Below are 26,834 nucleotides of genomic sequence, written 5' to 3' on the forward strand. Positions count from 1 at the left end.
ACTAAGAACCTGGTATAGAATACTTGCAATTCTTAAGTCCAAGATTCATCAAGCATATATGCCTCGGATGGTGGTATCATAATTGACAGGATTCAGGCTGCTTGCCAAGGGTAGATGGTGTAGCATGTATAGCAAAATCTTGCCACTTTGCATCTTTCTACATAAGAGGACAGGCATCAGCATTGTTCTTGGCAGGGCTGTAATAATTATAGTAAAGAAAATAAGATCTGGATATTTACTAGCAGGATTTTTGATTCAGTACAACCATTATCTCCTGTACATTAAATTACCGACAGCATTTTACATGCTAGCTGTAGCCACTTTAGCACTTGAGTCTAGATAAACAAGAGCAAATTAGTACACGATACACCTAACAGGATCATGACACTTCTGGTTCCGACAGTCCCATCTACTTCCAGATGGGGACATACAGGAAAACCCCAATCTCAACACTTCCCTGAGATATCTGGGCATGCATTTTTTAATGTAACTGGAGAGTGTTCCGAACATCCAAACACAGTATAATCTAAAGAGTTCATGAAATGTTTAAGCCATTCAAGTCGATTGTGGAATGGTAGCAATCTATCCATTCAGGTGGCTGAGCATCCAAGGTGGTAACAAGCTGTTTCCTATACGAACCTGGGGTTGTGCTGCTTCCTCCCCATGTTCGTTCCCGCTACATTGGTAAGTCCTGCATCAAAATGAAAAACTTTATTAGAATTGCACCTAGTTTCCTCTTTATGTACCTCTGTTGCAGCCATAGCAGATACTTCAGGCACGTGATCAATGAGCAAATTTTAGCACAAAACTAGAGACATAAAAACCAGTCATGTTGCAAAAAAATTGATCGCCCAATTTAAATGCTAGAATATCTGCTGAAAAACTTTTAGAAAGCAAGCTGGTGTAAATGATGATTACTTGCGATCTAATTGAAACCCAATCTAGAATTGAATATAGAATGTGAATTGGTTGCTGGTGTACTGATGCTAGATAATGGATGCTATTCATTGTTTGCATGCTGTACATCATGACTAAATACTTATTCACCTGTGCGCCTAGGTTAACAGATGGATCATACTTTCTGAAAGCATGTCGAGCTACAGTATCAGGACAAACTATATGGCTAGAAATAGGAGTTATGGCGTGAGAGCAAACCCAATATTCAGGGTGGGGAGAGAGTCTCCGATCAGGAAAGAGGGTGGGGAGGATGGGCATGTCTGTGGCAGGCCTTGCTGCTCCCAGTGTGCCTGCTGGTTTAGTGCCTTCACCTTCTGCTTCTCCATGAGCTGTTTCAGAAGCAACAAATGGTGCTCAACTATCAGGCCTTCATATGAGAAGGATATATCGCAAAGAACTGCATTATTAGCTCCACAGATAGAAGCTCACCTCCTTCTCCAGCATCTTGTTCTGCTCCTGCAGTGACTTTTCCTGTACAAAACACCATGGTCAGAGTAGCTATTTGAGACATTTTTTTAAGAAATCCTATGATATTAACATCAGATCTTCACAATTACGTGGAGTATCCAGATAATATTGTTGCATCGTATACCTTGGCCCTATAGGCAAAGTTAAAATAAATTGTTTCATCTAAAATTATTTTTCTTCTTTTTTTGAGAAATATGATGGGTACCAGTAGAGTTTGAACTGTTAAAATGAGATATACTTTATTGATCCCTTTTCTAGCAGCTAAGTTTTCAGTGTCTGGTGTTTAAACATGGACCTCGACCTCTCACTTGAGCAAGCTGTTAAAGGGAGGATGCCAACCACTGCACCAAAGTCCAATTGGTGATTCACCTGCTTTCCTGAATCTAATGCAATAACTTTACAGCATAATATAAACAGAATTGTCATCAGCAAAAGGATATTTAATTTTCAGTACCCTCTACAACACACACCCATGGTATCTAGGGCATTCTGTACCAAATAAAATCACCTGTAGCTAACTATCTGACTCCTTAAACATCCATGGGCATTTTGTACCAGACAGACCATCTGTAGCCATTTAACTGACCCCAACAACCACTGAATACTGATAAAAATGATTTCCAGAACTACTACAACAAACCAAGTGCTCTGAAGAGTGGTTAGCTGTACCCATGAGCACAAGCATGTTAATGACAAAAAATTGTTATCGCATTAGATAGCTTATTTATAGAAGTAGGGGATTTTGTAGTGATACATTAAAAGCATTAAAAAAAGGGAAAAATATCTTTGCCTAGGTCACCATGTTGCTTAAACAAGCTTCATACTCCCCTCCTTTATCTAGTTTCATCTTTTGCGCATATGGCAGTATAAGGATCATTTCCATTTTAAAATAATGGTTAACGGTCATGGGAATAAACTAGATAAATATGAAAGATAGACATGACCAGGCAAATGATTTAATACTGATCTGGATATCATGTAAGTGATCCAAGACTGCGTAATTTCAAGGACTTAGAGGAAACATCTTATCAGAAGCAGTGAAAAATTAAGTGCCAAATTCGCATCCCTTTTAACATGCACTCTATAAACCAAAGCTCTTGAAGATCCCAGTTGCTTGTCGTACAATGCGAACATTCTTTCACTGTTAGCAAAATATTTTGACGCTGGTAGTGCAGCATAACTTGAAGACACTTCATGACCCATTAAGCATCTCTCCATCTGTCAGGGCACACAAATTTTCATCTTTAATTTGCTCTCATAGGTCTTATCAACTAATATTCCTCTTGCCTCATGTATCACCCTTCCTCAATAACTATAACTGTGTCATATGTTGCAAAGCCATAAAAGGTAGTTTTCCTGTTGTCTAACTATCAGGGAGATGTAACTTTCCAGAGTACAAGGTTTATTGGGAAACTCATGATGAGGCTGCAATTATGGAAAATGTGCCTCCGGAGACATGATTATTACTAATAAAGATTGTTGGGATTACCTTTTTCTGAAGCTCAGAGATGGAGTCAAACATGAGTTGGCACTGCACGGCAAAGAAACTCTTTAAGCAATTATACAATTATTCGAATAATTACATTCACATTATGAGCAGACTGGTTTACCTCCCATTGTAAGAATAGATTTTCAAAAGTTAACAAATGGTAAATCATAACATGAAAATTACAGATTTAAGCATCATGGGATGCAGCATTCACGGTACAGCTGAAGTCAAGGATGAGACCACAGCTTACATTCCACTTAACAACTTAAATTAGAGGATCTCTAGTTCTTTTCTGAAACCTTTATGTTGAAAATTGAACACAGAGAATATGGTTTCAGACTGTTGCTTGTAAATATAACTGGTTCGGCATCAATACTTGGGAAAGATAGGACAGCTTTACCTTTCTTGATCTTATATGCTTTAATGAATTTTCAAGCTGTTGCTCTAATTGCTGGAGTTCTTTGAGATTCAAGGACTCAAGTTGCTCACCCATGAGATGCCTGAAATTATAGCAATGAACAACTTACAGTATGCCTTCATATAAAATTGCACCTTATACTTTTGAACTAATTTACATTACCTTTGGCTTTTTTGTAAAGCCTCAACCATAGCTTTAAGTTTGCCGTATTCATGGCACCAGTCACCCTACAAATTATTCAACAAGATGCTAGTGATTGTTACAATTACAGGGTGCTTCAGCCATTATGTTAAAAGATTATGGTAATCAATTATATTGCATATTTTTAGGCAATTTTGTGCAGATTGGAAAACATAAAATGGAACTGCATGAGTGTGCTTGTAGAAGGAAAAAATGGTAAGAAAATGGGTAGTATAGTGGTCGATAATGATTGAACAAGTAGAGGTTAAAGGGACATGGTAACATGAAGTAAAACAAAATTGTTCATTTTGCAACCAACCCACAATCAAAAATGGAGATTATGCTTGTCAAATGCTTATAGATCAAGTAATAAGACATGCAAGAGCTTGCTAACATGCCAGTAACCAAATAGAGGTGGACCAACTAGAATGGCTAGTAAGAGTGATGGATACCCACTAAATCTTTCTAAATTAAGAGCTTCATTTCTTCAAGAATTGGTACTGCTGATTATGAGGACCCTCCCCTGTTACCTTGAATAATGGTTTAACTATTATCTTCCGTTTGTTAATGATTTTTCTCCATATTGATGAATTTATCCTCTTCATAGGAAATCACGCTTTCAAATTTTCAGAAATTTAAAGTTTTGGTGGAAAATTTGACAGAATGTAAACTAAACTATGTTTCAAGCTAATGGCGGAGGCAAATTTCGGGACCCTTCTCAGTGATACTCTTGCCACCTTATGCACCTCAACATAATGGATTGACAGAGTGAAAGCACTGCACATTATGGAGACAGGGTTATCTTTTCTTGATTAGACCTCAACATCATTCGGGTCTTCCATGCATCATGTCCCATCCCGACACTCGGGTAGGAACATGCAAGGCAAAAGGATGCCCTGGTGTCCCAACGATGTCCAAAACTTTGTTGAAACTTTTACCACTAGTACTTTTGATATTAATCGTTTCACACCAAAATCCTAGATAATATTTCTCTTTACAAGAAGCACTTCCACAAGAAACCTGATGATATGGCCGAATTCCTAGCTCCTACATGTCACCACCTCAATATGAAAAGTGAAAGGAAAGAAAAAGATTCTATTGTTGAGGGCTTTTGGATGTCGATGCTACTTTTTCTTCGACCCTGCAACCAAAACTTTTGATCTCAACCTTGCCTTTTTTTTTATTGGTTATACCAACAAAAACAAGGGTTACAAGAATCTTGATCCTACTTTTTCTTCGACCCTGCAACCATAACTTTTGATCTCAACCTTGCCTTTTTTTCATTGGTTATACCATCAAAAACAAGGGTTACAAGAATCTTGATCCCTCCAAATGAATTTTTCTGAGTCACCATGTGGTTTTTCATGAAATCCCTTTTCCTTTAGCACAAAAAGAGTCAAATTACCAACCGTCACCAACGCTAAACAAAATGGTCCCAAATTTGCCACCAACGCTGTTGCCTTCCCATAGACGACAATGCTGCTATCACCTCCACCATCGCCATCACTGAGATTAAAGACAGCATCTGGGTGCATGACCAGCGGCTCAATAGATTTGGAGGCCTAAGACGAACTCACTAATAATAATAACAAATATATTTAGAAATTATTTGGGGGCCTCAACGCATTTATAGCTAAAAGTTTTTGGGGCCTCCATCCATTTATAGTTAGGGATCTTTAGGCTTAAGAGCCTCAGTGCTGTATTTATAGTTAAGAGTTTTTAGGCTTGGGAGCCTTAATGCATTTATAGCTAAGAGTTTTTAGGGGCCTCCATCCATTTATAGTTAGGGGTCTTTAGGCTTAAGAGCCTCAATGCTGCATTTATAGTTAAGAATCTTTAGGCTTGGGAGCCTTAGTGCATCAAAAATTGCCCACTTTCTTCCCCTACTCTACCATCACCACAAATCCTTTCCAACGGCCTCAAACTCAATCCCCCCACCTATTTCCCTACCATCTAATAATACTATAAATCAAACTTTTGTTCCATTGCATAATCTTTCAAGCCAAGATTTGCCATCTCAATTCTAGGTCCTATACCGGTACAATTCTGTTACAATGGTAATACATGCAATAGCAGTCGGTTAAGCATACCAACACTTATTATGTCTCGCGTACTATGTACTAGCACAATATGCACCTATACCGACTGATATGGAGTTCTATACTTGAAGCCATACATATGGTCACCCACATTCATACTGGTGCATAGAAACTAAAGATCTGATTTGCTCCTAATTGTCCCATACGCTTATTGGTGAGCTCCAATGAAAGAAGAGGTGGCAACCTTACACAAAAATTTGAAACGGGTCTGGTTTAGAAATAGCAACAAGAATTTTAGAAATAGGAGCATGCATAAAATGGCGAGCTTGATTAACGGTATAGGAGATGTCTAGCCTGAACAAAGTAAAATAATGTAGATTGCTAACTAGATGGTGAATTAGAGGACCAAGTGCTTGCGAATCTGTAACATGCGAGGGTTGGAAAAACAAAAATATGCATCATCCATAAACAAAAAATAACTAAGCCCATATCATAGGAAATAGCTATTTGAGAAAATATGCAACTTCTATAACAAAATAACATAATAAAGAAAACAAGATGGAAACGAATCATTGGATAAGGTAATTAGAGGATCTATAGATGTTATGAGTCTCAAACTTCCTCCGTAAATATATGATGACAATTTTCAATAAATAATAAGGGACTTAGATTTGACCACCAAAAATGGGGAGTTCATCTGAAAATACTTTGACTTGTTAAAAATAATCAACAAGTGAAACATGGGGTGTTAAGTGAGAAGGAAGAAGGATATTGAAGGCTCAACTAAAAAGAAAATTTGAAATTTGAAAAATACGAAGGGAAAAACATAGTTGGACCACTGCCATTCTATGGCTACCATCCTATTAAATTTTAATAAAGAGAAGTTCAAGTTGTTGCTTGTAAAGTTGATGATGCAGTAAATGGATAGTGTAAAGACCCTTTCTGGTTAGCCTTTTGGGATGAGGTTCTGAGTTATTACAAATAGTATCAGAGCAGATCTGGGCTATAACTAGTGTAGATTAAAAAATATAGAAGTATGAGCTTATTAGGATTGACCATGAGCTGATCATAGTGTTTGTGATTAGACTTGATGTATTTGTGATAGGGGTGTTAATCGGGTCGGGTCAAACATAAACAGATCGGATTAGATGTAGATCAGATCAGAAAATCATAAACTTGAACCCGACCTATTTATTAAATAGATCAAAAATTACAACCTAAACCCGACCCATTTAACCTGTTTAATAAACAGGTAGAGGTGGCAATCAGGTCGGGTCAGACATAAATGGGTTGGGTCAGATGTAAGTCGGGTCAAAAAATCATAAACCTGAACCCGACCTGTTTATTAAATAGGTCAGAAAATTACAACTTGAACCTGACCTGTTTATTAAACGGATAATCCAACTCGACCTGTTTAACCCATTTAATAAATAAAAACTTCTATCATCTCGTTCCCCAGACCCCACTGACTCGTCAGAAAATCTCGTTCTCCACCGTTTAATCTACCGTCCCTACTCTCTTCCTCCTATCCTTCCACAAACCTGCACTCCCCATGGAAGAAGAAGACGATATCTAGCACGATGATCTCTTGCTCGACGATGACGATCTTTGGCTGGACGACGACGACTCAAGTGGAGGGCCCGACTCCCAGCATCTCTTCTCCTCCCACTCCTCCTAAGGGTTGGGCTCTGAGGGGTTCGATGGATCCGACGACCTAAACTGAAGGAGGAGAATGGAAACCTAATGGAGGTGAAGAAAGCGTACCTTGAGGAGGCGCCGTCGACGCCGAAACCCTAACCTTAAGCCGCTAGGGAGGGTTTGGGGTCTTGAGGGCTGAAGAAGGAGAACGAAGATAGGGGAGGGCCCGAAATCCTAACCCTAGCCCCCGCCCTTGTGCTCTCGAATTCTCCCCCTCCGGAGGTCGTCAAACTTCCGGTACCCTTTGTCTCCGGCATCCTCCCCGCCATTCAATTTCAGGTCGGCGGTGTCCAAGGGCGTCGCAGGGGTCATCAGAGCCTAGGATAGTGAGGGGACGGGTCTTGGAGGGGGGCTTCCAAGGGTCCTTAGATGGCAGGGGGTGGCAGGGGTGATTGCTGACTAAGGAGGAGGAGATCTTCTACTGCTTGCGACGGAGGTAGGGCTTGAAGGGGTTGGAGATCATCCGCCATGTTCCATGAAGCTTTGGGTAGAGACTAGAGAGGAAGGGAGAAATGGGGAAACGAAAGAGGACGCGGACCATGTGGCGACCACGGGAAAAAGAAAACACTGCACGCATTAAATTATAAATGGGTTAAACGGGTCCAACAACTAAAACCTGTATCCGACCCAATTAATAAACAGGTTAAACGAGTCAACCTATTTATGACCCGAACCTGTTTAGGCCAAATCCGAACATGTTTATGGCGGGTCGAACATGGGTCGGGTTAACGGGTCGGGTCATTTTTTGCCTAACCCGACTTGACCTGTTTAGCCCAACCCATTTTGACCCGACCTGTTTAACCTGCCCAACCCAACATAAAATCAATTTCTGTAATGATGAGGCAGTGATAAGTGATCAGGATGCATTTCATCCTGATCAATCCATCAATAGAACTGGATAGCCTTCAGCTTCAATCACATCACCATAGTCTCAAAGACGAAGAGGAGCGAAGTGTTTGACGAGCTGTGCAGCGGAGGACATAAGGGGCTGGGCTCTGAGTGGTTCGATGGATCTGACGACCTAAATCCAATGGAGGTGGAGAAAGCGTACCTTGAGGAGCTGCAGAACTCGTACCTTCTTATCGCCACCGCGTCGACGTCGGAACCCTAACCCCGCCGGTGGCCTCGTGCTCTAGGATTCCCCCCTAGAGGTCTTCAAACTCCTGGTACCCTTCATCTCCAACATCCTCTCCGCCGCTCGATTTTAGGTCAGCAGCGTCCGTGCCCTCGTCGAACTTGGAAGTCCAGGCTGACTTCACCTGCCTTGCAACGGCCCGCTGAGCCTCGGCGTCCTAGACCCCCCGCCGGATCGCGACGACGACGAGCACCGAGATATCGTCGACTGGGAGGACGACCTTGTCCTCGGCGGTGAGTCGGGGGCATCGCAGGGGTCGTCGGGGCCGAGGATGGTGAGGGAATAGGTCTCGGAGGGGGTAGAGATCTTCCGCCATGGAGCTTCAGGTAGAGAGAAAGGGAAAAATGGGGAAACGAAAAAGGAACTATGGTCTTAGCAAAGAAAAAAAAGAGAAACTATGCGCATCCAATTATAAACAGATTAAACAGGTTAAACGGGTCAGACATCTAAAATATGTATCTCACCCAATTAATAAACAAGTTAAACAGGTCAACCTGTTTATAATCCGAACCTGTTTAGGCCATATCCAAATCTGTTTATGGCGGATCGAATATGGGTCGGGTTGGCAAGTCGGGTCATATTTTGCCACACTTAATTTGTGAATGGATTTTCAGCTTTAGTCTAGAGAGGATGCAGAGTCTAAATAATGAAAGTAAATGAGTTCTAGTATATGCATCTGTTTAGCCCCACATCAACAATACACTCGGTAGATTTTGGGTATATATACAGAGCTAAAGAATCTAAATAATATTTTCAGCTAGCTATTTTGGATGAGATCCTAATTGTTACAAGCTCAAAATTATAAGCTTCAGAAGTAGTTGTAGTGAAGTATCTTTTAATTTTAATAAGAGAAATAATCATTGCTAGGATGCAATTTCATGATAAAGTTAACGCATAATGGATGCACCGTGGTAGATTTTTAGGAAGAAACAACCATGGAGGCAAAACTAGAATGAGAAAACATCAGACATTGAGGTAAAATTAAATTGAGCAGTTAATATGATAATTGGTAACATCAATGAGACGCGGTACTAAGTCAACTTGAAGTAAATCTGGAATCTAATGAGAAAATAGATTTGAAGCAACTTAAACTGAGATATGTCCCTTGTCACTGAGATTGTCTCAATGTTTAGCACAGCAAAGGGTCGAAAAAGTGAGAAGACCCACTCGCATGCAATTAACCCCGTCAAAATATTTCAACTCAAAATTTGAACCCAGAACACCTGTTTCCTAGGCAGAGGGGTATGGCCCCTTTGACAGGCCCCGGTTCGCCCCAAAATCGAGGATGGGAAACAACTAGCTGTGGGACACTAGAAAGCAACAGGAAGGCAATAAAAATAGATTTTGAACGCAAGTCACAAGACTGGTTCATAATATTGTAAAAGATGCCCCAATAATCAGAAAAAAGGGGGCAAGACATCCCAAAAGGCGCAGATATGGTGAAATACAACACCACGAGGATGTTCCAGTAAAAATTAAAAATTAAAAACTGAGAACATCAAGGCGGAAACTATAGATTAAAATTGAACAAGGCAACAAAATAGATGAGAAGAGCTAACAAGGAGATGATAGCAGGAACAGGGTGAATATGAATTAGGCTGAATCTGAAATTAGCTAAGGCCATTAATTGTCAGTGCCTTTAGTATCTCAGGAACTAGATATTTTTGCATGTTAGGAAAGCAGTTCTTCAAATAGTTGTTCATAGGAGAGCGAGAGAACAATTCCATCATTGTTTGCAAAATATTTATTCATGATAAGATTTGTGCTATAGTATACTGTGACCGTCCAAACTAGATGGTATAGGACGTACCATACCATATTGGTTTGGTATTAGGATATAGTATGGATGGCATACCGATTTTCGATACGTCAAAAAAAAAATTCATATTGTATCGTATCAACGTTGTACCAGTGTGGCACCGGAACGGAGTCTAGTACCGAAACGAAAAACGTTACTATATGCTTTACTGACTGCTACTTGACGTCTTATTTCACCAATGAAAAAAGTTAAAACTTCAATTTCACGATTCCATATCTAGAGCCTACTCCTCTACTACAGTGATAAATTTGATGAGTGGGTTTTAGAAAAGAACATGGTCATCTCCACCTCCAAAGTCTATAATCATATTAAACCGACTGACAATTCATATACCAAGTTACTCTAATGTTACTTTTTCCAATTCAACAAGAATTGGCAGTGATGGATAATAAAGAATTACGTATATTATGCACACTTGAAACTCTCAGTAACTACAATTTGATTGGTTTTTGTTTTCATAGATCATCTGCCACCCTTGTTCTTTGCCTCAAACTTCAAAGACTAGAAATATCAATAGCTCGGACCTTGTAAAAGTTTGTGGCAAGGTACATTCCCCTTCTCTTGTAATAGATAATGGATTCCTATTTTACTCTATTGTTTGATTTCTTTGCTAACATGCCTCTATGCCTACTTGCCACAATAATTAGGTTTCTGTCCCTGGGACTGGCCGTAATGGAAACGAGCCAAACAGAGCATGTAATAAAGGCCGCATGCAGGCAAGGCGAGCCCCACCAACATGCAACGCTACCCGAACAACAAATCTAATCATTTCATAATAATTTTATATCAATCACGACACAATCTCAATCCTCGAGAATTAAAATCTTAAAAATGCTCCAGATAATCTAGCGCTCTCCCCAAAGTCTAGAATCTGAAAAACGAAACGAAAGAAGAATAATGAGCTATAACATATACGATTTCATTCTTATTAAATATCACAGAATAATACTCTTTTTTTGCAAAGCATACTTTTCATGAACTAATACTAAATCTAGCATTTGGCTACGACGACATACCCCAGCAGCATCGGTTATACCAAGTAATAGCATCCAAATACCACTATTCTCTTCTCGGATGGTGCGATGTCAAAACTAGTTTTTCATATTGCAAGTCGACAAGAGCAATGTATATTCTCCAGGAGCAAGCTAATCAAGTTATAGCTATATTGAATATAAATAAATATAAATATAATCACAAGTTTCCCGGTCAAACTTTTCAAAAGCATAATGCAAAACAAATCAATTACCCGATTAACTTATTTACGTGAATATTAAAATACATATTTTATTATGATATCATAAAAACTATTTTATTAACCAATATAAATAATAATTTTTCAAAATTATCAAAAATCATACTGTGAAGTGTTAGGTCACTTACCTCATAAGTGCTAATACCTAAGTAATATAATTAGTTCACAAGAATCCTTGCGACCTAATCACCTCAAAATCATACATTGAATCAATTCTACGATAATATGTAAAATTTATTTTTTTATTTTTTAAAAAATCCAAAATATTCAATTTCTAACCTTACCCCATTTTCTCTCCAAAGCATGAGATAAGAGGCGGCACAATACTTGCCCTTCTAGGCAAAACAAGGAGAAAGAGGCATGACAGAGAGATAATGGAGGAGCAGATAAGGAGATACAAGAGGTATTGGTGGACACGAGAGAGGAGATGCAAGAGGCGACAACAGAAGAAAATGGATAAGGAAGAGAGTGTTGGGTGTGGTGGAAGGAGAAAGGTAAATAGGAAGCATGCACCGTATAAAACAAGGGGAGAGAGAGAGATCATAAGGGGACTCGAGCACATTAGAGAGAGGGAAGAGGCATAAGATGTAGGGTTCTAGCATGCTATAATGAGCAGCGGAAGCTAGGAATTTTAAAAATTTCTTGATAAAGTTTCTTAACATGAAACCCTTATAAGCCAAGATCACCTTAATGGAAGATATCAAATAACATAATATAAATGCAAAAATAGAAGAATACCTCTAACGCTAATCAATGTGCAGAATTTCTACTTGGTGCCCAAGTGTTCACCCTCCAACGTTGATCCACACGAAAACTTGATTCAAGTCTTAAGCTCCAAAGACTTTGATCCTTATTGCAGAATTCTTCTAAAGAACTCTAATGGCTTGCTGTCCTAAAGAAGACCACCTTGTTTTGGCTTAGGACACACTAGAAGCAATGCTAGAAAGAAAGAAACTAATGTAAGAAAGAAAGAAGAGAGGAGTGGGGTGGAGTTGGAATGATGAAACCCATGGAGCGCTAGCCTATTTATAATAGGCGTAGGGATGCATTTCCAAGGGATGCATCTTGGAGATGCATCCCATCCACACATCCTCTCATTAAAAGACATCATCTAAAGAGCCATATCAAATAAGAGGAGGCGCAGATCAAGTGAAGAGGTGTATCAAATGATATGTCCTTTCATGTGGTCCCATATTTTGACCAAGTCAACATCACATGCCAATCACATGTCCATCACACATCACCTCTTGATCTTTCATGATGATGATCCAAGGGCTCCAATGCAAGGCGCCATTCACTTGACCTATTATGTCTTCATCCAATGGTGGGATTAAGATCCAATGGTCAATTATGATAGCCATCCTCTAACCCAATCCAATTGGGTTAAACCAACTCTCCATTATGTCTTCATCCAACGGTAGATCTAACGGTCTAGATTGAATGATTTATCAAATCTAATTCAATTAGACTCAAACCAAGCCAATTAGGTGCCAACTCTTGGCTAACCCATATTAGAACATGATCTAATCAAATTAGATCAATTAAGAATCAGATTCGAATCCAATTCGAATCAGATTCGAATCCAATTCGAATCAGGAGCTAAGGGTTTGCAACACCTGCTAGAATGTCTATCTTGCAAACATGATTTAATCCAATTAGACCCTTGATAAGTTTTCTTGTGTGTGACCCATTGGGTTCCATACTTAGCCAGCAACAGGTGTGAGTGCGAGTTGACCCAATTTGATTAGAACTCTTCTAATCGATTTAAGTCCAAACTGCGTGAATCCGAACTTAACAATTAGAATCCTTTCTAATTGGTGATCGAATTAAACTCTTTAATTCGATCAAACCTATAAGACAATATTTACGTCTAGCAATGTGTCATGTCTACCCAGAAAATATGGAATTTGGTAGAAATACCAAAAATACCCTTCAGTGGCAAGTTACCGTGCAATTCAATCCGAAAATATGTATATGAGTATGAATATATGTTAAACTCAATTTCATATTCATATATTTCTCAATCTTCTAATGATAATTCGAATAATGAAACATTAGAAACTCTTTCTAGAAGTGATTAAAATAGGATACGATCTTCTCTTACTAGAAGTGATTAATTCCTTGTTGACCTACTCATAACCTTTGTACACAATCCACCATATCCAGAAGACCTCATACACAACTTATTGTCATGAATGAGTGTTAACCAAAATATGGATTTATGTGCACAAGATACTACGGTGATCTCAGGTCAAAGGATCAGTTGCATAACTCCCACTAAGAGAATCATCTTTTGACATGTAAGTAAAATTTCATAAGATTTCTCTTTATAGGTCAATTCAGTGAACTCATTCCTCTAATGAGCACCCACATCTTTGTATTAGTGTCTTCCACAAGTAATTGTGAGATCAATCACCCTCCACATCGAGCATACATAAGATGTGCCAGTCTTTCCAGTAATATTGATCCCCGACTCAATGTACCAACGACTGGAAATATTTAAGATTAGGATTTTAGGATTTTAGGTCTCACTAGTATGATCTCATCATAGCCTCAAAACTATTGCCCTAATCTAAGGGGTTTATCACAAATATCATCAAAAGCATATGATAAAACACAATGCCTTTATTCATATTTAAATGTCATGTACATGATTTGGAAAATCAAAAGAAAATCCTTCGCAATTCATATTGCGATTGGCTTGTAGGTCATCTATTCTTTCATAAGAGAGAGATGAGAGGCATGGTTTGGTAGTCCACTTGACCAATCCAAATATAAAAGTTGGAGTACGAGACGAAAAAAAGGATCGAGCTTTACTTAACTCGAAGTAGGAGATAGACTATATCCCAATTTTCTATAAAAGTTAAAAAACTTGGCCTCCAATAGCTATCTAAAAATCTCCACAACATCTTTTGCCTCACCATTGATAGGTTTTGTCGATCACCACCGCTAAACCACCGCCAATTCGTTTCTACTTCTTGTTTTGGTGTCCAACAGCCTTGGCTCATAGTGCTCACCAGAGATTTCAGTAGAGCGCTTTTCGGAGTCTTAGGTTCTGAGAGAATTCTCTCTCTTTTTCTCTCCTCGCTCTTCCCTTTTCTTTTTTCCCATCTCGTTCTCTCTCTCTCTCTCTTCACCACTCTTCCTCTCTTTAGAAATCCTACAGACCTATTGAGGTTCAGACATCTTGATGGTTATGGATGACCTTTGACCCCAGAGGGGGTCGCGGGTATCCCAGATCTGCATTATGCAGCCTTAGTTGCGTTATGCGGCTTGCGTAAATAAATCTGAGGTAAGAATTCTAGAACATTAATCATCTATATATATAACCTATTTTGTGGATCAATGATTTTGCATTGTAAGTTATATGGTGGCTACTTATTATATAATTATTTATTAAGTATATATGGATCTTTATGAAAGAATGTATCATACATTATTGATTTTGACTCATATGGACTTTGATACTTGCAAGCATGGAATTATGTAAAAGAGTATAATGTTGAGTTATATTCACATAACAAGCATGTTGTTGATGCCCCACCACCAGCAAAAACGTGGTACTTATTGATGACCCACCACCAGCCAAAAATGTGGTACTTTTGATGCCCCGCCATGGGAGGATAATATGGTTGTGGTAGTTTAAAAATAGAACCTAAATATTATCATATCTAATATATGACAATTTGAGATATTTATTTGATGTGATTTATTACATTAAAAGATGTGTATTTATTATACACGTTCTATGGTTATGGTATGTTGTGGCATTAAATTTTAATAAATTATAAAATTTGATAATATTTTATTTATTATTATTAAAAAGCTGTGAGTGTGTAGAATTTTTACTAGGTTGTAAAGATTACACAACCCCTTTACTTTGTCATTTAGAATTATAGGATGCTTAGTCTCGCATGGATCGAGCATGGAGTTTACGTGATAGAGTTTGTAGTCTATTTTCTAATGCCAAACGAACAATTGAATATCTTGTAATTGAATCAACTTTGATTAATTGATTATGGTGGTTTTACTTAGTTGGATTAGTCGGCTATTGACAGTTGAGCTATTGAATATTTATTCATTTTATGTCTTGCATGATCTCTAAAGCATCACTTTAGGGTTCATGTGATAATGTCACATGGTCGATCCGGATGTTGTGTTTGAGGCATGACAAGTGGAAATAGAGAATAAAGAAGAGAGACGATGGGGTTGGTAAGGGGGTGCAATTTGTCAGTGCGCGAACTAGGGGGAGAACACTCCTATTTTGCGCCTTGGATTAGTGCAAGGCACTGCCTTCTATAGACGCACAAAGGGAGAGCCCAATCGGTGGGCCTAGGTATCATAATAATACTAAGCCAACCAACATCTACATTATTTCTTACCAAGCAATAAGGCAACAGATATTCAGGCCTCATACGCTCAGAGAACCTATCGACACAAGGCTGCTCTTGGCAATCTTCTTTTAAATATTTTAGTCTGCACCGTCGGGATGCACCCTTTTTCTGTGTAGTAACTAATAAGGTGTTCATGAGAAATTTGACGCTTGTTTTGAGGCATCCAACAACAAAGCAAGCTAGGGAATAATGTCATAATACAGACATAAACTTGGAAGCATGCAAAAGTGAGCAAATCTTTGTCCCTAATCTTTTCCATGATTCTCTGAAACTTATGTACTACGAAGAGAAGGGCATATCCTCATTATAATGGAAGTCCGCGATATAAGGAAATCTAATGTGAAGGAACGACAAAAATGCCCTTTGATAGTGTTACGTGACACTATTTAGTAAGCCTACTTGGTTTCCTCTAAGCCAAATTGCTTCTAGCCATGATGCAAAACCAAAAATGTGATCAAATTGTATGCCTACTTACGCTTGGACGCATGAAGTGGAGTCATTTTCACTTATGTCATTTGGAAAGTGCTCCTCAAGCACCTTCAAAGCTGAAGAGCCCATTGCCGCGTGCTCCTCAAAAGTATGCATTAATTTTTACCGAATGTGAAATAATTGTTATCGGTATTTCAATATAAAATTTTCATCAAATATCATTTCTATTTTTCTAAATAGAATATAAATTGTGAAAGCAACACTAATAACATTATCCAATAATAAAATATAATCTAACAAAAATTATTTTAATAAGCTCGAATTTAATGATGGCTGAAGGAAAAAGAAGAATGCACATGACACACAGCATATCTCATATTATCTTTAATAAAAATAAACGTGTAACTGTGTACACTACAAGCATATACTCATAAATATATAAATAAAAATTATATATGTCCCATAATTTGAGAATATTTTATACATGAAACAACAAAATGTTTTAGTAACGCACCAAGGGATAAATATGCATGAATCTGAATAACAATTTAGTTTATACCTGCGATTCTGGACCAGACGAGACTAGTGCCTTTTCAGCATACGTGTAACGTTCATAACGTTCAAGAATCCTTTCCATGCTGTGCAAGAAATAAAAGATTATTAAGATGTGTTTATTTGCTAATATATGATAAACATTTTATTCTTGATACATTAGTTACTTCTAAAAGCATATTCAGGGGCATTTCCTTCTGGTTTACAGTTCATTGGAGCAACTCAATGTTGACAACAAAAAGAAGCGAAAGGTCTGGAAGCCTGGTAAATAATACTACATGATGATTTCATCTTGTATTAGGAATAATCCGTCTATGTTGGTAGCCTGGCCTGGTGCAATAGAAAAATAGCTTGATTTCCTTGAAGATAGGCTACATGGCTATGATTTTTTCATAGCAGATGAAAGAGAAAATAGTGCATAGTTGCAAGTTGAATTATGACTAGTTTAATCAAGGCTAAAAGATCACAAGCCCGTCATCGTTGGATGCACCATCTCCAGATCAATCAGGTTTCTTAGATCAAAATGGAAGAGTATTATCTCAAAGGTGGAAGAACCAACCAAGCCGGTACTGGAACGACCAGTTACTTTAAATCAAAAAGTCCTCCAAAATTGATGGTTGTTAACATATTTGGAGAAGAAAAGAAAAACAAGAGAGAGAGAGAGAAATGATTTTATTTTTTTGTTCAGTCACATTCGGTACATCTCAAGGGTTATATATAGGCGAATATAGGGTCACGCTAACAATGAAAAATATTATTGATTGATAAAATATAGTATTACAGGTGTCAACTTGAGTTTGAAAACTAGATCACGAATGTACCGAAAAACTAACGTAATAGATGAAAAGCTGGAGTAGAAGCTTACAAAAGCTGATGTAGCAGCTCAAGAGTAAACATAGCAACTCAAAATCCGATATGGTGGATTATGTATCAAGCTGATATAACAATATAGAATTTAATATGGCAGAATATAAGCTGGTATATCAGTTTAAAAATTGATGCAGCAGATCAGAACTATTGGCAATACTGATATAGCTATCTAACATGGCAGACTAATGCATCTACTGATATAACTAACTAACATAACAAACTGGTGTATCTGTCGATATGTCTGATTGACATGACAGACTGGTATGTCTGCCAAAATGGCTGATTGAGTTTGATGATATGGCAACAACAAAACACATAGAAGATAATAGTTGCAGCGAGGACAGCTCACTGAGAAGGCAACCGAAGATTAATGATACTCATAGATCTAGGCACCAAAGAAGAGAAGCAAAAGAACTCGAACTAGAAGATAAAAGTGCCAAAGGTAGCAAATAAAACCAAATATGGAGAGAAAGGGGCCAAGCAATGGTGAGGAGAAACGATCGAAGATCTGAAGCTAAGAAGAAAAATGGTGGAGAGGAGTTCCGGATCCATAGAAAATAAAAAATCTTTGGATATTAATTTATTAAAAATAGAGGATATGCAAATCTACTAAGAAATATGGGATCTTTGAATGTTAATTCACTAGTAAATAAAGGATCTGCCAAAAAATAGAGAAACTATAGATCCACCAAAAAATAAAGGATCTTTAGGTGGCGATTCATCCAGAAACAAAGATAGATAAATCAGCATATTAGGTCTTCAAAGGCGGAAAAGATGACAACAGCATATTACATGATCGGTGGCTCTAATACCAAATTAAAATATTTGTAGAAAAAGAGAAAAACAAGAAAAAAAGAAAGAAAAAAGTGATTTTATTTTTTTTATTTCGTCACATTCGGTGTATCTCAAGGGTTATATACACTTGTATACATACTCCATATAAGAAAAATAATATAAGCTGATATAGGATCACACTAACAATAAAAAATATTATTGATTGATATAAGTTGTTATGTTATCTCTAAAATCACTCTGACAAGATCATCCTAATAAAAAATAATAATATAGGTTGATTGCAAAATCACACTAATAAAAAAAAATATTATAAGCGATGCAGGTTGTTACGAAATTTTTAAAATTATTCTAATAGAAATGATTCACAAGAAACAATATTCCTCATGAATGATCGTCTTGATCACTTCAATGCAGCATCTCTACAATGGCCCCATTTCCCTTCCATTTGATGTACACATTTTGGTTCTCCTAACCTTGCCAATGTACTAGGAACACATTCTAAGATATGTGAATAGGGGAATGTTTTACAACGTGAGATGACAACAAACACATGGAGACAATCAAACTCATAGCTACACTTTAAACACAAGGATTGGATATTTAAGATGTTGCCTAAAACTTTGAGAGGGGAAGTAAGATATGAATAAGATGCCACACACTTAAGTATAGTTGATTGCAATGACTTAGCTCTAGTTTACATGTTCAAAATGGGAAAGAAAATTCTTTAGAAAAATAATTGGCTAATCTCAATTTTGCTTTTAAAAAAATATAAAATATTATCATTACTCTTTAATTATAACATAAATAAAAGTAATCATGAATTATCTGGTTTTTTAGAGAGCTTGTAAGAAAAAATCTACATAAATATAGTAGTATATAGAAGTTACTAATATTTATAAATACTTTTACTCAATAAAGATATGAAAATATCTAAAATTATTTTTTTATTTTTTTAAATTAAAATCAATTTTTATAGAAAATATGATAAAATATGAAATATATCAATATACATGAAGGACTTGCATAATAACCTGAATGCTTTTCAATAAGTTAAAACAACGAACCATAAAAATTAGACATAGGGTTCTCGTTTGGAGGTTGGGTGCTTGTGTTTTAACTGAAAGGTTTGTTATTCAATTTTAAAAAAAATACCTTTAAGGAAGCACCTTATTATAGAGATATATGAATCCAAATCCAAAAAAAATCAAATTTATCCAAATCTGGATGTACATCCCAGTTATCGTAGCCCACTATTATATCTACTTATCCACCTTCTAACAACAGTGAAATAGTGGTGAAAGATCTTGAAGGTCAAGGCACCTAGACTCACGCTACTCTCTATCTTTTCTTTGATCTCTATCATCATCTTTCCAGCAAATCAAATACTACAACCTCGAAGGATCAATATCTTTCTCCACTAGTCAATCAAATTTTCTAGAACCTCGAGTTCCCTATCGCTTGTTCGGACGGGATAGAACAAACACAAACAAATATCCTTCACCTTCCTTGTCTTTGGGATACAAGCTGTTCAAACGTTCCATGGGCCATCTCCCTTTTGACTGTTGCTTGTGCACCGGCATGTGCATCAAATCTTGCCATTACGGGGTGGCCGAGTGAGCCTCTTACCCATGACCATATTTATTAGCCGAGTCGATCCTTTTTTAACCGCATCATATTTCATGCTCGAGGCTCTTGTTCGGCAACCATGGACCCATTTTTTTGAAGATCTAAGATGCTCAAAGCCCTCTCTTGATCGTCTCCATCTCTTCCCCCTCACCATGTATCGATCGTCAGTATGCTTGCCAGACCTTGTTGCTAATTTGCAATTAATCGAGCTCTCCACCACTAGATCTTTTGTATCCCCTCTTTTGATGTTAATGATCCTTCACCATTTTATCAGATTTAAGTTGGTTTTCTTTCTATCTTGATTTCCCATGCTCTAGTGCCTATCGCATCTGGCTACCAGCTAATCTTCGCCAAGTCTGAGACTCCACCATTTGCTGCCCTTATCATATTATTACTACCTAGATCGAATCCTGGTCATTTGTTCTAACTAATTATTGCTCATATTTGAGTGATTTTCAGCCTCAAGTGCTGCCATCTGGCCGAAGGCCGATCATCTGGTCAAGGTAGGGTTCGGAGTGGTGTTTTGTATTTAAATTCTTTAATTAAGGCAAAATCCAAATCTTCTTAATTGTGGCAATCAATCTTGATCATGGTTGGATAGGAAAAATATGAGATTAGGCCTAGTCTTGTGGATTTTGCCGAGGATAATCAATTTCTTTATTTATGTTAAGTATTAAGATCAAATGAATTTCACAATTGACAAGTGTGCAACTGATGTTGTAGATGTAATATTGCGTTAGTTGTCAACAAAGGTAAGAATTCCCCTTGCATATTCTCCTGTTAGCTAAAATTATAAATATATTTTGTATAAATTATTTGAAGAACTTTTTTGAGTTGCACGCATTACAATATGATGATATTTTAATGACATAATTTGATTAAATGGATTAAAATCTAGCATGAGATAAAGGTTTATTAAAAAGGGGGTATCGGACTAACCATGATGGTTGTGGATAGCCAGCAAGAACATGGCATATGAATAGCCAAGCCACACATAAGAATGTGACATGTGAATAGCCAACCACAAGACGAAACATGGTACATGTAACTAGTGACAAGTAGGAACATGACCCAATTCACTGGTCATTAGTAGGAGTGTGGCATCGCTAGTTCAATACCAAAAAGATGCTTGGACATCTCGAGATTGTCATCGAGTCTCACATGGAATAATTAATGAAAAGATAATTTAAAATATAACTGAGATAATTACTTCTGTTGGTATATTTTGATGCATTTTTGGTTTATTAGAAGGCATACTTATTTTGATTATTGCTCATGTGATGATATATACATGTCTTGACATTATGCTCGATATTTTCAACAGCTATGTTAACTATTGCACGTATGTTACTGCATTTTGTATATTGGTGTACTTGCATAGAGGACTTCTTATTGAACTAGTGAGCTCATATCAATCTCTTGATTCTTTTTCTTTTCAAAGCCTCAAGATCCAGCTCTCAGCTAAAGTTGGTTCTGCTGGAGAGAGATAAAAGAAGAAATAAATGTATCTAGTTCCATTGGATCAATATGTTATTGGAATCTTTATTATTACTGAGTTCCATGGTTCTGTTCCAGAATGAGATTTATAATGTAAAATTATCTAGCATGCCTTGCAATGTTCTATTGGGCCTTGCCCCAAAAAGTATGCAGCTGTATCACGCTGCCGACTCTAGGTGATGAGTCTAGGATGAGATAATTGCATATTCTTCCGATTTAAGTTCTAGCATTTTTGTCAGGCTAAGGATCCAAATCTATTTAAATTTAATTACAAATACTCCAATCAACTCGTGGTCAACCCAAATGAGCATGTTCTGCAATATCTCTTACTTTACATGTATCATTGGTCAGATATGTTCTAATACCATTTGTAATACCAAGGACATCACTCATAAAGGCTAATCATAATGTATTACTTTAGATTTCTTGGTATTGTATAAGCACCCAAAATCTATGTAGTACGACTAAACACACCCTAGCACAAGTCATTAAAGGTACTTCGACAAACTATGGCTTCAATGATGATATATAACACCGCATGCAAAACTTGTTCTAATATCAAAATAGTGTGCATGGTGATCCATCTACTTGAGAAAAATCAGCTATGCAACAATCGAGAGAAAGAATTAGCAAACTAACAATTCATTAGAAAATAAAGCTAGAAATTTTATTCAATCCAAAGATATCCTTTACAATGGTAGGTACCCCTATTTGTACTTGCAGGATTTCTGATCCTCCTTTACACATAAGGAAGAAAAGTGTATTTCCTATAGTATGCTAAGTTTTTATGTGGTACAAATATGAAAGTAGTTATAGGAATAAAGAATATTCTCCATAATATGACTCTTGATTGAGTAGATTTTCTGAAAGATCTAGATATCAGGTTCTCCAAATGTACTAGGATTCTCTAGGATTATTATCTAATATGTAGTGGCTTTTTAGAATTAACTTAGATCAAAATCCAATGCCGAACCCTTTTGCTCCTCTGGTTAGGCTTTGAGGCACATGAGTTCAAGTCTATGACATGGGCATATCAATATGGTTCTCCATGATTGCCTTATTTTATCAAAGAAATGAAAAAGGTTTTTCTAATGGGAAAAAAGAAGGTATCTTCCAATATATATCACTTAAGGAAATCCATAAAACTAGTACTTCGTGCTAATTTCTCATGACCTCTTTCTTACCTCGAAGATTGGCACCTAACTAAACAACACACATCTTGTGTATTCTTGTGGTTCAAACATCTACTTTACTCTATAATTGGATTGTGCTAAGATGCATCGATATGAATAGAGAATATAGATACGGCACCTAAAAATATGTTAATATAGCAAATCTTCAATAAATGAGATCCAATATGGATAAAAAAAATAAATATATTCATTTAGCATATACAAACATGCTCAACTACGCGCATACACATATATACATATATACCCATGTAAATAAGCATCTACAAAAGAGAGTAGACGAACATTAATATAACATGGACCATGCTTTATACAAATAGCATCAACTTTTACAATCTCATTATACAGTCATCTTTCAAATCCATAAAACCTCTTAATATTTAAAATTAATAACAAAAATTCCAAAATTGGTGTTCATATTTAAAAGGTAAGATAGAAAGCAGCCCTCCCCTGGAGGGGGGGATATATCAGGGAAAATATCCCATGTATATTTTATGTGAAATAAAGTATTTCTGTTTCCTAAGCATTAATAAGTCAAAGTCGAGGAACTCACGGGTGGACTGGGGCTCCAAAAACATTAGCAGCCAAACAAAACAAAATCAACAACAATAAATATCATACTTTATTTTTGTTTTAATTAGGTTTCATTATTACACCAATTTATATTTTCTTTTGGGCCCATTTGCAATTGGATATGTATCAAATCCAATTACACTACTAAAAACAAAAGACTTCATCATTATTGAATTAGGAGTTGTTAATAATAGTTAGTCATCCACGAAGAGAGGAAGAATTTACACCTCTTCCTGGTAAGACTTTGGTTTGTTGGAAAATTTGAGGGGTTAAGTAAAAAGTTGCCGCTGCTGCACTCTTGGAAAGTTGAAACTTTTGCTTTTAGATGCTTTTTTTGATAAAGCAACGGAGTTAAATATCCAACAAATATGGAGCATGAAATTTTCCTGCAAAACAAACAACTAGAAAGCCTTTTGCAAGGGAAACAAGTTTTAACACCTTTCTTATTGAAATCAAACAGACCTTAAGGATTTTTGAAAGCAATATTACCTAGTCAGATTTGTCATTTACAGTATAACAGCGGGTTCTCTGCATCTGACCGGCCACCTTGGTCCAAAATTGCTCATGCAAAAATCTTCTGGATTTTGTAATAGTTAGTATAGGAGTGCTCCGGAGTTTTTATTACATTTGTCTACATCTGCATATTTCCTATTTTATTGAAGTCCTAATGGTCCAATATGATTAGAATTTTTTAGTCAATTATTGAAGTTGACTGTTGAGCTCTGATGGGGTTTTGCTGTTTTTAGGTATACTTTGGGGCTAGGAAGTATGGGACAACTTGGGCATTGCTCTCTTCTGTCCGGGGATAAAGAGCTGCTTCCAAGGCGAGCGGTCGCCCTAGATGGAATATTTGTTAAAGATGTTGCCTGCGGTGTACATACATGTGCTGTAACCTCAAAAGGTGGCCTTTATGCCTGGGGTGGTGGGCAAGCAGGGCAGTTAGGGCTTGGCCTCATGCATCAGAATGAACCCTCGCATAAGCATTCTTCACCTCAATGAATCCACCTAAAGGATGAGATTGATAGTTGCACAAGAAAAACTCCTCCAAAAGACAAGACTGGATAGTTAAAAAAAACTCACTACAACATGCATGGAGTACTTCATCCTGCAGAGGAGGGAAAAAGTCACGCTCTCAATACATGCATCAGAATAAGTGTCCAGTCTATGACCTCATTTTCCAGAAAGCAAGTTCAAGAAGTAATTTGACATGCTCAACTATCACCCACCTTTTTAACTCAAGAGAAGTTTGGAACTAGAATTGACAATAAACAACAGTCCACAAATGAAAAATCAGCAAGAAAAAGGCTCAAAAATAAGCCAAAATTGGGCCCGGGGAGTACTTTAGGCTGAATTGGTATACTTAAACTTGGACCACCTATGTGCCATAAGCTCTTTGATAATATTAAATATCACATCAACAACAAAACTAATGATTATTCCTTTTCCTCACTTTATGAAACAAAAATTTATTGCAAATGAAACTGTTTGACCTCCTTACCCAAAAAAGTTTTCAGTGTCTATCTAAAACCTTCTGCAAATATATCCAATGGAAATAATTTCCTGCTATCAGATCCCAAACAAACTTCGCATTTTCAAATTAAAGCTAAAAGCCAATTTCAGCACTGCCATCCCCCAGGTCCAAAGATGCACATATCGAGAGGTTAAATATCTACACCCACATTTCTCTATGCCATGAAATATCCATCTTACCAGTAACGTCCAACAGTCATCCTGCGGCACTGTACAGTCGCCACGCGTGTTCGCGTGCGTGCTAATTGAAGCAAATCTGGTGCGAGCCGAACTATACACCGAGTCGTTAATGGACGTAACAGCTATTAAAAGTTCATAATGACGACGCTGGTGGATAGTTTTTAGTGCCTCCGATTGAAGTCTTTCTGCTGCTTTTTTTGATCGTATGATCTGAAAGGCAAGAGAGGACACAAAATTTATGGTTTCCTCCATTTCTCCAAGTTTCTGGCGTGAAAATATTCCAGCGCGCAGGAGAAACAACAACATATGAGGAGCAACAAGAAAAACTGAGCTCAAAGACAGTATATTTTTGCAAGGAGATTCCTATGAGTGAAGGAGGCCGGAAGTTGCTGGTGAAAACGTAAGAAGCTTCTTGCTTCACCTACTATGAAGTTTTAAACCTGCTCCTGACAATAACCACGATGCTGTGATCCTTACTGTTCAAATGATTGTATGCAAATGGAGAAATTATGCCTTGATCATTCAGACAGATTCCAGCATCTGGATTTGTTGTTCAGGTTTCCACGGAGATAATGAACAAATACGTGATGGCTTGTGAAAAGATAAGACGTGAAGAACCAAGAACAGCATGAACGATCACAAACGAAAGAGAAGAACCTTTATCTCCACATTTTTTTGGAGTTGACTGATCCTGGCTTCTTTTATCAATCAATGGAGTGCAAAACACCACCAGAAGAAAAAAGGAAAGGAAGGAGAAGAAGGAGAAAAATAGATCTATTTCCAACGTGCCGGCAGGATACGTCAGAGCATGGATCGAAGAGTTAAAACTAGAAATAGTAAGCTTGCGGACCTGCACTGGAGTAGCAAAGTGATCCTCATGTGATATCTAGGGATTCATCTCGTACATACCAAAAGGAGCGTCTGATTTCAGAACGCTCTCGAAGGCCGAGTGCAGTCCAACCCAGATCGGAAAAAATACGAACAGCACAAATGGGCACCGTCTTAAATTTCTTTTTTTTTCCTGGTATTACTTGAGCTCTACTTAGAAAGAAGAAACTTATGACAATTGGTATACCAAAAGAGTTTCTTACCCGGAAACCAGAAAAGCAAGCAAAATTTAGCATTCCGCCTGTGAAATCTGAGGAGATTAGTACTAAATTTCTAGATCTGATGGGATGATGAACCGAGATTAATTTACAAGAGAAAAAAAAAATCAAAACAAAAAAAGCGTGCATCCTAGAAAAGTTACCGTTAGAACTCTCCTACTTTCCATCCCAGAAAAGGACACGAAATTTAAGATTCACTTAAGCAACAGAGGAAACAGATCGGGAGAGATAAAAAGGAGAGATTCATTACCAGGAGTCGGTGGCGTACTCGTAGAGCTTGCCCTTGGTCGAGAAGATGATGAGGGCGACCTCGGCGTCGCAGAGGACGGAGATCTCGTGGGCTTTCTTCAGGAGCCCCGACCGGCGCTTCGAGAACGTCACCTGCCGGTTTATCTTGTTCTCGATCCGCCTCAGCTGCACCCTCCCTCTCCCCATCCTTCCCTTCTCCTCTTCTCTCCTTCACCACCACCCCGCGAGCGAGGGAAAGGAGAAGAATTGGTAAGAGTATAGTAGATAGAAGAAGCGAGAGAGAAAGCGGAGAAAGAGAAATGGGTCTTCTGAAGAGTCCGGGCTTGTGCTATGGAGGGAGGAGGCAGGAGCCCGCTAAGAAGGGAAGGGGAAGGGGGGAGTGTATGTG

At 37.6% G+C, this 26,834-nt stretch overlaps 1 protein-coding gene across 1 annotated transcript; it reads right to left on the reverse strand.

Moving 5' to 3' along the window:
• Positions 1–206: 206 nt before the first annotated feature.
• LOC103710313 (MADS-box transcription factor 14) lies at positions 207–26,834 on the reverse strand. Its single transcript, XM_008795981.3, has 8 exons — positions 26,448–26,834; positions 16,838–16,916; positions 3,495–3,559; positions 3,315–3,414; positions 2,915–2,956; positions 1,387–1,428; positions 1,156–1,286; positions 207–691 (listed from the first exon to the last, which is right to left on the reverse strand). Exons 1-8 carry the CDS (start codon positions 26,630–26,632, stop codon positions 583–585), a joined length of 753 nt encoding a protein of 250 aa, XP_008794203.2. The 5' UTR covers positions 26,633–26,834; the 3' UTR covers positions 207–582.

Source organism: Phoenix dactylifera, chromosome 4 (assembly GCF_009389715.1).
Source record: "Phoenix dactylifera cultivar Barhee BC4 chromosome 4, palm_55x_up_171113_PBpolish2nd_filt_p, whole genome shotgun sequence".
Classification (NCBI taxonomy): domain Eukaryota; kingdom Viridiplantae; phylum Streptophyta; class Magnoliopsida; order Arecales; family Arecaceae; genus Phoenix; species Phoenix dactylifera.

Coding starts and splice junctions, on each gene's coding strand:
- LOC103710313 (XM_008795981.3), bottom strand. CDS start 26,632: ATGGGGAGAGGGAGGGTGCAGCTGAGGCGGATCGAGAACAAGATAAAC. Junction 3,560..16,837: donor CGTCTGGTCCAGAATCGCAG/GTATAAACTAAA, acceptor AATAATTTGTAG/GGTGACTGGTGCCATGAATA. Junction 692..1,155: donor CTCCCCACCCTGAATATTGG/GTTTGCTCTCAC, acceptor ATTTTGATGCAG/GACTTACCAATGTAGCGGGA.